This window comes from Neodiprion fabricii, chromosome 5 (assembly GCF_021155785.1).
Source record: "Neodiprion fabricii isolate iyNeoFabr1 chromosome 5, iyNeoFabr1.1, whole genome shotgun sequence".
NCBI lineage: Eukaryota > Metazoa > Arthropoda > Insecta > Hymenoptera > Diprionidae > Neodiprion > Neodiprion fabricii.
This window is the reverse complement of record NC_060243.1, coordinates 31,300,290-31,313,374: the sequence shown is the minus strand read 5'-3', so window position 1 is coordinate 31,313,374 and position 13,085 is coordinate 31,300,290. Positions and strand designations below refer to the sequence as shown.

Sequence of the window (13,085 nt, the reverse complement as noted above, 5' to 3'; positions counted from 1 at the left end):
TAAACTGGAACACACAATTTGCGGTTGGAGGAAACTACGTGGAGTACAGATCAACAACTAAATTATATCATACGGTTGGCAACACTGAGTTATAGAGAGAGAAGCTTATCGTTCAATATGCCAGGTGCATCGAGTTACCTTTATCAACCGTCTAACCGAAGGAAAATTTGACCCGAGCTCTGAGTCTCGCGTATGCGATGTACGAGTTCGACTCGGTATCATATAATGTATAAGTATTATAGTTATACAGGTAGGTATATGAAAAATTGAACTTTTCGAAACGTTATTGATGGTAAAAATTACTTGCTACTTTGATTATCGACTGCGAGTAAGAAAGGAAAGGGAAAAAAACGTCGAATAACTTGACGCGTCGCGTTTTATCATCTGCTCTCCGTACGAGATGCATTTCGTATACATATATAGGGTACATAAGATGTCGGATGCGAATGCTCTCTAAAAATATGGTGAAATAATGATAGAACGTTGGATACCCTGTAACGCGCTCACTTCACTCGGTACCGACGTATGCATACCGATCACTCTGTCTGTGTGTGTACGTAGCACCGATATTATTGAGAAAATAATTCGCATTTGAAATAGGTGGCTGCAGTTCAGATCGGAACAGTGGTTACACTATGAAATGAGTGTATATGAGACGAGGAGACAATCCCTGTTGGTTCTGGATGCCAGTGAAACTTGTAACAAACATGTCAGACTAAAATATGTACAGACGACTGAGAAAGTTCAATTGCTAGTCGGTGCCGTACGTCGTACTTCGTCCCCCTTATTCGAATACGTGTATCTATGTATATAATACAACCTCGACTTTGTGAACGTTGCATCTGTGGATCTGTATGTGAAAATTTGTACCTTGGCTTTATTCACAGCTCTCCGGAATTATCTACACCCGTCACGTATTCTATTCGATTTCTGTGTATGCAGATATATTTAATCTTTCTGTGATGCGAATTTTCCAAACCCCGGATTCAGACTTCACTCTTTGTCTATATTATTTCTCTGGATAACTTTCATCGCCGCGGCAACTCTTCATTCGAATTTATCTACCCCTCCTCGATCAATCGCCGAAACAGAAGCAGGGTCGGAATTCGAGCAGCAAATTTCCCGCGCCATTTTTTACCTTTCGAACCTTTATAACCTCTCGTATACAAATTTAATCGGAAAGTACATCACCGAGTGAATAAACGTGTGGTAAACTTTAGTCGGATAAAGAATTGATGCGAAAAAAACGCGGGAACGAACAGATCTAACCGCAGTATCGACGGTTTTAATTGTAAGACTCATTCATAGGGATTTTGGCCCGATAAAAACACCAGATTTGACTAAACTGCGCAAGCTGGACACAATTGAGACGGGCAAAACATGGCCAATTTATTTCACGCTATTTTTTATCGCTCTACAGTCTAAATAAGTTAGTGTACGACCATCAAGTATGATCTCAAAATGTTTTCCGCGAAAACTGGTTTTTTTATTTTTCATAGAAACGTTTCCGCTTGCAGTATTTTAACTCTCGTGTATATTCTCGGAACGCTTGCTTCGATCAATAGGTTACGCGCAAGTTCAATGTTAAAATGTTTGTACTGTTCAAAAATTTTGAAAATTAGCTTGTACAATTAGATTCGAATAATGTTTCTGAAAAAATTGACTACCGCAATTTAGGTTATCCTTCCCGCTAATATTGAAATTCAAAGCCCCATAAAAATATCGAATTTTTTCATCCAGCCGTTTCCAAGATGTTAAAAATTCGCGATAGCTGATGAGAAGTAAAAAATTGACAAAAACGTGTAAATCAATCCGTACCGGAGGTCGATACGCAAGAATTATTAAAGAAACAAAATTCACGGGATATTGTTATATATAAAGTTTCAAAGGGTTGATTTCCAATTTTCGTGTGACTTTGCTACGCGGATAGTAACGCCGCGCGACAGGATATCCCGTAAAATTGTAAAACGATATAGTTGGCCGTCGCAGGGCGCGGGGGCAAAGAAGCAGAAGGGACACGCGGACTCGAACGAACGCCCCGATGTTCCACAAAGTAGGTATTATGCCATGCAACGGATGAGTGTGTGTATCCATCAGCATGAACACAGCAGACGGCCCAGGTCTACTGACGGCTGCGTTCACGTAAGGTCTCCCGCCACGGAGGAGTCTCGGTAGGTATTAAATTTCGGCGCGTGCTCCGGGACAACGAATGAAAGTTACACCGTTACGTGTAGTGGACAGGAGGTAGCTCCGAAGCAAGAACAAGAAGCACCTAGTGTCAAACATACTGAAATCGCTATTGTATTCCATCTATCCTGTCCGCCCTAATTATACGGACAGGATATATTATGATCGTACTGTTCAAACTTTTTCCCACGAATCTTTCAATTTTTTTTTTTTTTACTTCTTCTTTTTGGTTATTTTTATTTTATTCATTGAATTCGGAATACTCGTCGAGTTCCTTTCGCGGTAACGCATTCTGTTTTTATATACCTGTAGTGTGTAATTCGAATTGAAATTCGCGCGTCACCCGCTGTTATACAGAAACAACTCGACCGCGACAAATGATACGGGACGCGCACGCGGCGAGCTGACGTCACGATTTTGCCTTAATATACATACCCATGACGCATATGCAACGTTCATTTCAAACATATTATACATACTACACCCTGTGACGTACCATATGGTATGGCACCCTCAAGTATTATGCATTTTGTAATTTGACCGAATAGAATAAAAAGAAGAAACCCTTGACTGCAGCGACGAATTGAATTATGAATATTTTACAAGCTTCGTTGTAATACTGAGCCGCACAGGCAATTTTTTTAGCAACATTATAACGAAACTAATCTTGCCACAGCTCTCCGTGCGGTAAAACAAACCTCAGTAAGCAACGAATAGTCAAAACGATCTTAAAACAAAAATAAAATGCCAAGTGAGCGGATCGCGGCCATTTTGATTTTGGAAAAGTGTTTCAATCCTCCCTAAAAATACTTTACAAACACCTTCTTACGTTTTTATTCTAATTCAAAAACATCTGGCCTCTCGTACTACAATCGAAGATTTGAATCCAAAGAATCGATTTAGAACTATCACTGAGAGTTTGGTGATTGGCTTGAAGTATTTCCAATTAGACTCGTATCTCCCGTATATATATATATTACATATATATATATAGATTATGTTGCTCTGTATTATGAAGGTGATGGTGATATACGAGCGTTCGTAAATGCAGCTATGGGTAAAACGTATGAAAGAATAGTGTATCTGACGCGTGTGTGGATTGGTAATAAGGCGTCCGGTCCGTTGGAAAGCCGTCGTTTACTAGAATAAACACCACAAAACCCTCAGGCATGTACATTGTACATACGTAGGTATACAGGTAACGTCGCGCAACGCGTAGTGTGTCCACCTACACTACCCATAAAGTGAAATGGTGTGTTTCCATATTGATTTTTTTGCCGTTCCTTGCACGCAATCTCGCAACAAACACGAACCGAAACGTGGGTATCTGCCGTGGCTGCACACGAGGGAACGGTAATAAAAATAAAAAAAATAAAAAAGAGAGGGGTGAAAACATGACATGACCCTTTTCCGGCTCATTGCTTCTGCGGTTTCAAACTTAATTTTCTAACCACCCTTTACCTCAATCCTCATACGCTTGTAAAATTCCGGCGTTGACTTATCAATTGTAACAACTTTGACAAGGAGACATTTTTTAGGGTGCATAGTATATATATATATATATATAAGCGAGTGTTTGCGTTCGGCAGCGGAACTTTCGAGACCTCGATTGAAATTGTGATTTTGAAAATGAATACGCGGAATTACAAAGGTTGAATACGACCGCGCGCGAACGTCGAATGGAAAAAAATAAAGTAGCGAGGGTTAAGCATCTCGTACCTCGGATGTGGTGGGGCAGCACAGCTTCCCGCGGAAATATCTGAACCGAGGCATAGCCGCAGCGTAGGTGACAATAGGGTGGTGATCTGAAGGGCTTTGGTCGGAGGAACCCTTCTGCGGAACGTATTGTCTTCAGTGACACTCAAGCTTACGAGGATCCGGATCTAAGAGGGTATGGCGTTGGTACCGGCTGCGAACTAGTTTGAAACTGTGTTCCGTGGACGGAAGCACGGAACTGTTTGAACCAAGAAAACGACAGTGTTTCCAGTACTGTCGACGACGTAGATCCGAACACAGGGTGGCCACAAATTTGTGGGAAAAAAATTCCGTGACACTTCCAGCTTTTCCAGGATCTAAAACCTAGCTTTCCGTAACATTTTCCCAGTTCTAGTAAGTTACTAAAACCTAAATCGTTCAGCTTATTAACTCTATATTCGGTTAAAATTCAATTGAAATTGAAGAAAAATATAATGTACAAAAAAACCAGTTTAAGACAATTTGTTTGTCGACGAAAGAAAGTAAATTTGTTACTTCAAAAAAATCATTTCTATTTTCCATGATAGAAAACTGATATTTTCAATATCTTCCATGACCACATTAAAAATCTACTGACAATTCCAGGTTTTCCATGACCCCTTTTACGTACCCTGATTTTTCCAGGTGTGTGGCCACCCTGAAACAGTATGCAACTTATCACCGAAGTAGAGACACTACTTGATCTAGGATATGTTGCAGCTTAACGTACAGCTGATTGTCAGATAATCTCGGTATGCATATACGGTCCACTTATGCTGACGCGGTGATAATGCCGGTGCATTCTATAGCCACATCGATAAGTGAGTAAAAGTAAAAAAGTAAGGCACCGTTGCACAGCAACTCGACGCTCTTTCCACCGACGCGATGCGACAGCCTTAAATTACCATGGCAAAGAAGTGTAAAAACGGGCGGAATGAATTAATCAGACGGTGTTCGGTGCCTTGGACGCGTCTTCAAAGGCTTCCTTCTTGTTTTTCAAAGGCGGGTAGAATTCCCCGCGTACATAAAATAAGGTATCCGCTGCATATTCGGCTAAAATCTAACCCTCAAAAATCGCTACCTCGAAATTGAAATTTTTCCCGCGATAATAAATCCCTGCGGCCGTGCGTCCGCAGGATAGAGATTCGTGAAATGCTCCGGCATAAGTGACGAGGGGTCCTTTTGTCGGCATACGAATCGCGGTGGTGAAGTGTTACAACGGAAACGTGGCGACGGCGTGGTGATGGCGGCGTCGTGACGGCCGCGACGGCGCGGTTATCACCAGGTATCCCGCGTGACTGCGATCAATACTTTGTACGCGGTGTTACGTCGGGCAAAGGAGGTTGAATTTGAAAAGTGGCATTTGGCGCGCTGTTATCTCCGAATGATATGGTAGGGAGGAGTCTGTGCTCTCTCTCTCTCTCCTCCACGTGGAGAGCACGTGTACCAACGCGAATTACTTAGAATGCTTTGCAACACGCATCTTTACTTCTGCACCGATTTGCCGACGTCTCGGTACCCTTAACGAGGTGGTAATTATTGCTCCTGCCTTTACCCCAAAAAAAAAACTTGGCGCTACCTTTTCCTCCATAAATAAATACCCATCACACGTCATGTCCGGAGCTTATCCCTTGGAAATGAAGAACGGTTCAAATGTACCGATATGGAATGATTTGAACCAACTCTGCATTTCTTTATACAACCAACGGCTATTGTCTCACGTTTGTGTCAGGATTTTTTGTACCTCGGTATAAGAAGGGATGACGGGAGTAGGTTTAACGGTGGGAATTTTAAAGCGGGTTTCGTGTGAACGATCAGGATTCGGATCGAATAAACTAACCTGCCAGTCTGAGGGCAGACATCCGCTGAAACTCCGGTTCCTGTAGCCACTTCCACATCCGTCGAAAGGTCTCACGACCACTTTTCAGTTTCGACCAAGGTTTAGGATTACGAAGAAGGTCACTGAGGGTACCCTGACTCCGGCACAGCACTCGTTGGGCGAATATCGCCTGAGGGATACTGTATCTTTTGAGCTCGGCACTGATTCTCTGTGCCAATTCCTTCGTGTTTATTTCCTCAACTTCACCGGCCCCGTTACCAGCCGAAGATACAGTCTTCATAACAACCGAAGTATGCTGAGCGTGTTGCGCGTGTTGATTCAACTGAGATTGCTGCTGTTGCTGCTGCTGCTGCTGTTGCTGCTGCTGTTGCTGTTGCTGTTGTTGTTGTTGCTGCTGCTGCTGCTGCTGCTGTTGCTGTTGTTGTTGCTGTTGCTGCTGTAAAGCCGACTGTTGAATTTGCGTCTGCATCGGTGGCGGTGGCGAGGATGTCGGTACCGATAAACTCTGCGGCGAGTGATGCGTTGGTGCAAAACTGGCCGCAGCGGAGGTCGGTGGTGATGGTGGGCTAAGTGCCGCCGGACTTTGCTGTAGCCTCGGTAAAAAGGCAGGTTCGTAGTGCGGACTGGCCGACTTGTGAGGTGAATTGAGACCGCTCTGACTGTAGGCGCTCTGGGGTGACAAGGGACTTGGTTGAAGGCCCGCGCCGGGCGAGGGATAATTGTGCGGAGGTGACATACCCATGGATGGTAGCTTGTCGTAAGGATAAGGCGAACCCCCGATACCAAGTCCGATGTTACCAAGACCGTTGTTCTGCATTACGGCAAAACTACCGGAAACACCGCTGCCGGTGTGTTGTACACCGTAAACAAACTTGTCACTCATAGTAGAGATCGGTGGCAACGGTTGGAGCGGTGTCAGGGTGGCGTAGGAGGAACCCGGACTAAAACCAGGCGGCGACATTCTCTCGGCGACGGAAGTTAGCGTCTGATAAGTAGGCTCAGGTTGCATAGCGCGAAAATCCGTAGCGTCGATCATGCTTGCCACTGATACACTTATCCCCGATGTCGGCGAGAGTTTACCCGGACTCAAGAGTTCCGAGTCGGCGTCCCGAGAGTCGACGTCGACGTCCTGCGGCGGCACGATGACGGATAATGACTCCCTAGTGGAACCAACACCTCCACCGCCTCCACCGCCGCCGCCCCCTCCTCCTCCTTCTCCTCCTGGTGGTTCCTGTGACGAGGACAGGTCCTCCGCGACACCGAGTTCCCGTTCCTTCTCTTCCTTGACGCCGAGTGCACCGGCCGAGGCGAGCAGTTCCAACGGTAGGCTCGCGCACGCGATATCGGGACTCTGCGAGGCAGACGACATCCCTTCAACGCAGCCACCCCCGCCACCGTGGCTACTGCCCTCGTGGTGTCTACCCCCACCCACGCAGTTACCATTCGAGCCCCCACCGCCGCCACGGCCATGCGTAGACGGTATTACCGCCGACGGAGAATCGACCGATTCCAGTAATTGCTCGCTATGGTGCTGATGATCGGAAACACTGCTGCCTATACCTTCCATTGACGCACATTTAGTCCGGTTGGTACACTCCTGTCGGCTGGTCCTGCTTCTTTTTCCTTCTCCTTCTCCTCCTCCTCCTCCTCCTCCTATTCTTTTTCACCTCTTCCCTGTCCACCTCGTCTCCTATCACCTCCGCAACAACCACCGTCTTCCTTCACCCTTCGCGAGGGGTTTCTATTGCACACGCGCGCGCTCCGGCCTCGCCGAACTCGCACTCGCCGTTTCTTCACTCCTTTGTTTGTTTATATTATATATTATACAACGCAATACGTATACCGTTCCCTGCACCCGTCACGTCGTTGATTCGCCTCTTCCGTCACAAGATGACAACGGCTCGTCCCCCTTCGGCACTGTACGTTCGTACCTTGTCAGCCTCATCGAGACACAACGGTAAACAACTTCGGGCATCTACGACGCAGTGTCATCACAATAAACCTTAACCATAACCTGCACACGTAAACCGAGCACCCGCGTCACAAATACGTGGATGTATGACATAAAACGACACTGGTGTCACTAGATTATCACGACGGTGGAACAACAACGATTTACGGGACGACCGATTAGTACCGGGTATTTTTCGACGTAGTAACAAACAGCTTCACCTGGCACGCGGCTCGGCCGGGATGAGCTCTTAACCATCACTGACAACGAGTCCCGATGACAGTTATATCCTCGGATCGTCGGCATAAGGAAGCGGCAACGTATAAGCGCCGGCCAGCGAGCGCCCATGACATACGCGAGGCGAGTGAGTAACACCACCGCCTGGACGCAGTCTCTGACGCGTCGGCGCTCACCCGGGTTCCCGCCCCCTTGCTTCCCCTGCACACCAAGAGACACACGCCGCCGCTCACCAGGTGTCCCTTATAACGCCGCGACACGACACGGGAGTAGGGAACCAGGCTCGAGTCTCCTCCGAGTCTCAGCTTCTCCTTGCATACGCTACGCACGGAGTCTCTCCTCCAGGTAGAGTCTGGCCGGCTATTGTCGGCCCCCTGCAGCAACCGTTGCTTCGTTTTAAGGGTGCCGCAAGACTGCGGTTCGCCTATCCGGTCCGTTACACTTCCGCGAAACACACGATAAATAAGTTTGAAAAAATAAAGGGAAAGAAAAAAAAAACAAACAAATAAACAAAAAGCGAGTAAAACGCGTGCGGGGAGAACCGCCCTTTATCCAACTTATTCTGTACTCGAGTCTCTCTCTCTCTCTCTCTCTCTCTCTCTCTCTCTGTCTGTCTCTACTCGATCGGGGAAAATACCGCACGCACACTCCGTCCCTAAAACGACGGCCGGGACTCTCCGGGCACCGAGACAACTACGTTCGAGGGGGGGTGCAGGCTGCTCCACGACGACCACCCTTTCCACCACCGTCACCGCTGCCCGCCGACACTACCACCATTACTACTGCCGATGCTGACGCTGCTGGTGGTGTTTTACCGCCGCCTATCGATTTTCCGATAGCACGTCGGCTCGCTCTCGGTTCGATTAACCAATAACGTCGTATTCGACTGTCCAATCGACCACCCGGAGCTAGTTTCACCCTCCTTGCACCGTACGTTGATGCTGTTGTTGCGACTTTTCACAGCCACCTGCGTCGATGACAAATTTTCACATTGCAGTTATACCGAGCGTCCATCTTTCTTTCTACTGTCTTTTGTTTCGCTTCGTTATTTTGTCTTTATTGCAGTGTCTCACTTGGGTGTTATATTTTTTTTGTACACGATTTCATCGTGTAAACGATCACGCGATGTAATCATGATCGAGACGATTGGTTCACCATCGACGATGAATAGCGGTGAGATTCGGTAGAAAAAAATTTCCTCCGCAAAGTTTTCTCTGCTCTTCTCATTGGCGAAAAATTATAAAACTCTGTAATCGAGGCTCTACGCCGTTCGAATCCGTACGTCAATCGTTTGAATCAATACCGTTCGAAGTAGGTTGAGAGAGGCGCGCGTAAACTGCGCGCGGAATCGCGGCGACCGATGAACGTAAAGCGATAGTATTTATACGTCCGCACTGCACTAAATTATTATATCGTCCGGTATAAAAATTTTCGACAATGTCGCAATGCGATGTCGATCGTGCACGCGTAATTTCTCGGATTGTTTAATACGCGTGAATTTCGTGCACTGCGATATTATTTCAACACCGATGCTCGGCTCGACTCCTTCGAAAATGTGACGCGTCCGTAAAAATCCATACCCAGCAACGTTTTACCGAAGGTTATGTGCTAATGTATCTTTCCTTCCCATTTTTCGTACAACTACCGAGTTCGAAACGCGCAAATCGAACGGTATCGAAGAGACCACGAGGTTTGACGCGACAACCAGAATATACAGAGACGTAACTACTACCAAACGACGGAACTGCGCGGATCGCGACTTTGCGCACCGGAGGGCGGGGATCTCGCAACAGGAATCTCTAACGAACTCGATGCACAAGGGAGGCTGGCGGCGAGGGGTGACTACCACCCAGGGGCGTCCGGTCGGCGTAAAAACCCGCGCGAAAATGGGGCCCCTGCAAGTAAAAACTAGTCGTATAAAATAACGTTTGCACGCGGTACATCAAAATGGAGGATGAACGAGCGTGTCCATCCCGTTGTACGTACAATGAGCGAATCAAATGTCGAACTTGAAGTTTCTGCGTTTCGTTCCATCGAAAATAACTTCCATCATAGTGTCCAGGAGGATGTGGAAAGAATCCGAACTTGGTTGAGTCAAAGTCCGATGCGAAAATTCGATCGCAATTGACGAACCGAAACGGAAAACCGAGGCGTCGGGTTTATCGGCGCGCGGTATCGACCCGCGTTTTGTCCTAACCTAGCGGAGGTCAGAGGGTGGAGACGGCCCTGAGGGATGGCGTAGGTTCGGGGCTGTGGCTGCGTGGGCAGCAGCTCCGAGAAGCGATGTAGCGTCGATATCTCGCTCTATACGAGGCGTCGCGGCGCCATGCGGGGCGGTAAAGGGGCGCCGCGTGCCGTTCGGTGGTGAGGGGTGGATGCGGGGAGGCGAGAGTTTCACATGGAATTAATCGATACGACGACCGATATGTATTATGTACCCTTATACTCGCGGTGAAATGTCGCCGCGCGGCGCTACCGGCTTCTCCTAGTCGCCGGCGCTACGCTGTAAACCATATATATGTATGTACATGTAAATGCACGCATGTGTTTGTGTATAGTCATATACACACGTGCGAAGACGCGGTGTCTTCTACACTTTCGTGGACAAGTACCTACCTTCGACGCGTATAACGGGCTTTGTTTCGCGGCTTCGTGTTGTTGTACATCGCAACAATGAAATATCGAAAAATCGGAAGACGAAAGGCTCGCTTTGTAGAATTTTCAAAAACGCCATAATTTATTCCATAGAACTTAAAAATGTAGATAGCCGAAATGTATAGGAACCAAAGTTTAGAAAGGTCAAAGAATGGAAAACCAAAATGTAGAATCGTCAAAATGGTGATGATTATGCATTCCGGTTTTCCATTACTTGACGTTCCAGTGTTTTAATTTTATATATCCGACTTTTCACACCTCAAAATTTTATAGAATATAGATTTTTGCACCATCTCTCTACATCCCTACGCCAAATCCTTCCTGATATTCAACATTGCAAAAAAGCTAAGGGACTCTGCGAGCTTGTAGCATACCTTTTGTCTTTTATCGATTCAACTATCGATATAAAGAATCATTTCTCCCATTTATTTACATATCTTAAATCGAATTACTTGGATTGACTGATTGAAATGGTACCAGTTGTTTGTTTTTTGTCGATATGAAAAAAAAAATCAATATTCCTATATCCAACGTAAACCACGAATTCGACAGACAAACCTTCTCTTACATACCTTACATATAGGTTATAAACTCGCAGAACTCGCTGGTTGCCCGACGATGCTCAGTCGTGTTATTTATCGATCAAAATATCAATTGGGCGCTGCAATTTTTAATTCCACAGCAGGTTGCGTCAACCGGCGAGTCGACCCCGACACTGTTTTCTTCAGTACATACAAATCGATACCTACAAAACTATTATACATATAGATGTATGATTAGTTATGGCCAAAATAAATTTTCAAATGGAACCCGAATCCCGTATTACATGTATATTTAGCCATAAATGAAATATAAGCCCTGATCCACCAATTTTCAGGCAGCTAGTTTTAACCTTAAAATTCCGATCCGGCGAAAACTTGTATATTTTATAGTTCCGCATACACACTAACTGTAAGATCAGAAAGTCTTCAAATTTTTAGAATTTTACTTCTTTATACAGCATACGTTGATCACTCTTGTCACATATTATTTTATACCACTCTAAAAAATTCAAGATATACTCCACCAAGCTAAAATGTCGAATTCTTAATACACATAATGAAAAAAAGAAGAAAGCACAATTAATTTGTTTGGCCTTTGCATATACGGCACTAAAAATATCGGAAGAACCCCCCCCCCCCATTTTTTATACAGTTTCTGAGGATCCTATATCTTTGAACGAATATCATATTCGTAAAGATCAGACTATTCTACTACAAGAAAAAAAAAAACGTGGCAAAATTGATCACCATATTTCTCGTGAAAGAGTGACGCCTAAAGGTTAAAAAATTTGAAAGTTTTTCATATCTCAGTGTACACTATAACAAACACATTCAAATTGTAGCGAAATCGAAATTTTTACCTAAAAAAGTTTGGTCGAAAGTTGTAACCGGATCGGTGCACGTATAGTACGACTGCAGGAAAGAAGGTTGTCATCTCGTAAGAGAATCTCGTATATACCTGCAACAATTGAAATAATAAAAAAGGAATGTAAGGTATTCGTGAGAAATTGTAAAAAAATAAATAAAAACTAATCTCAATTCGAATAACCGTTGTCCCACCAAAGCGATAGAAGGAGTTTTCGAATCGCCGAGCGCGCTTCCCTGCGAGGGTTCCAACCGGGGCTCATTGCAGGGGTCTTGATGGGGCCCATATGTAGCTCCCCGGCATTAACCAGTGGCTGGTAACATATGATCGCATAAACTTCACCACCGGATCGAGACTCGGAGCATGCTTGGGTATCGGGCACGTTCCCATTCGTCCTGCAGTGAGCTACCGTCCTGTACGGAGGGGGCCCCCAGGGTAGTGCTCACCTGCCGCCAGGTGCGAGTTCAAGCCATCTGCGGAGGGCCCGTCAGGCCCAGTTCGAATCCTTTGCGCAAGCAAGCACTCTACTTACTGGCGGTTTAAAGCCAACCGGCATACGTAAAATTATACGACATACGTACGGTGCAACATTATGAATGAAAAATCCGCGCGGGAAAAAGATGCTCGATTGAATTTTTGTAGACTACACTACATATATATTACGACAATGCAACTTACGCTTGCAATTAACAATTTTTTTTTTTTTTTTGTAACGAATAATCGACTTTGCTTCAAAATTTAATCAATTTCGATAACGTTTCTGAAGTTTCATAATGTTGGTGAATTTATGTACAACGGTATTAATATATATATGCCTGTCGATTTTCTTAGGTTGGAGAATATCAAGTCTTTCGTTATTACTTCGTGAAAAAGTGTAAAAGTAGTAAATTCTTCACGGTACGACGGATCGTCATCATATGTCGCTGACGCTCGACGATTCTCGCAATCGAAGAAGTTTTTCGAATTGTACAAAGCGTAGTTATCTCATTTTTTATACCAGATAAAAATCAAACAAATTGGATTCAACTAAATTTTGAATCGAAACAATATTTCATATTCTATTCACCAAATTTA

The 13,085-nt window shown here is 45.2% G+C and overlaps 1 protein-coding gene across 3 annotated transcripts in view; it reads right to left on the bottom strand.

Annotated features, from left to right (window-relative positions):
• LOC124182302 (one cut domain family member 2-like) overlaps window positions 1-8,418 on the bottom strand; it is a 41,933-nt gene extending 33,515 nt beyond the window's left edge. For all 3 annotated transcript variants that reach the window (XM_046569385.1, XM_046569386.1, XM_046569387.1), the window contains exon 1: window positions 5,762-8,418. In XM_046569385.1, the coding sequence (XP_046425341.1) occupies window positions 5,762-7,328 (1,567 nt within the window). In that variant the 5' untranslated portion in view covers window positions 7,329-8,418. The remainder of the gene's footprint in view (window positions 1-5,761) is intronic.
• Window positions 8,419-13,085: the final 4,667 nt, after the last annotated feature.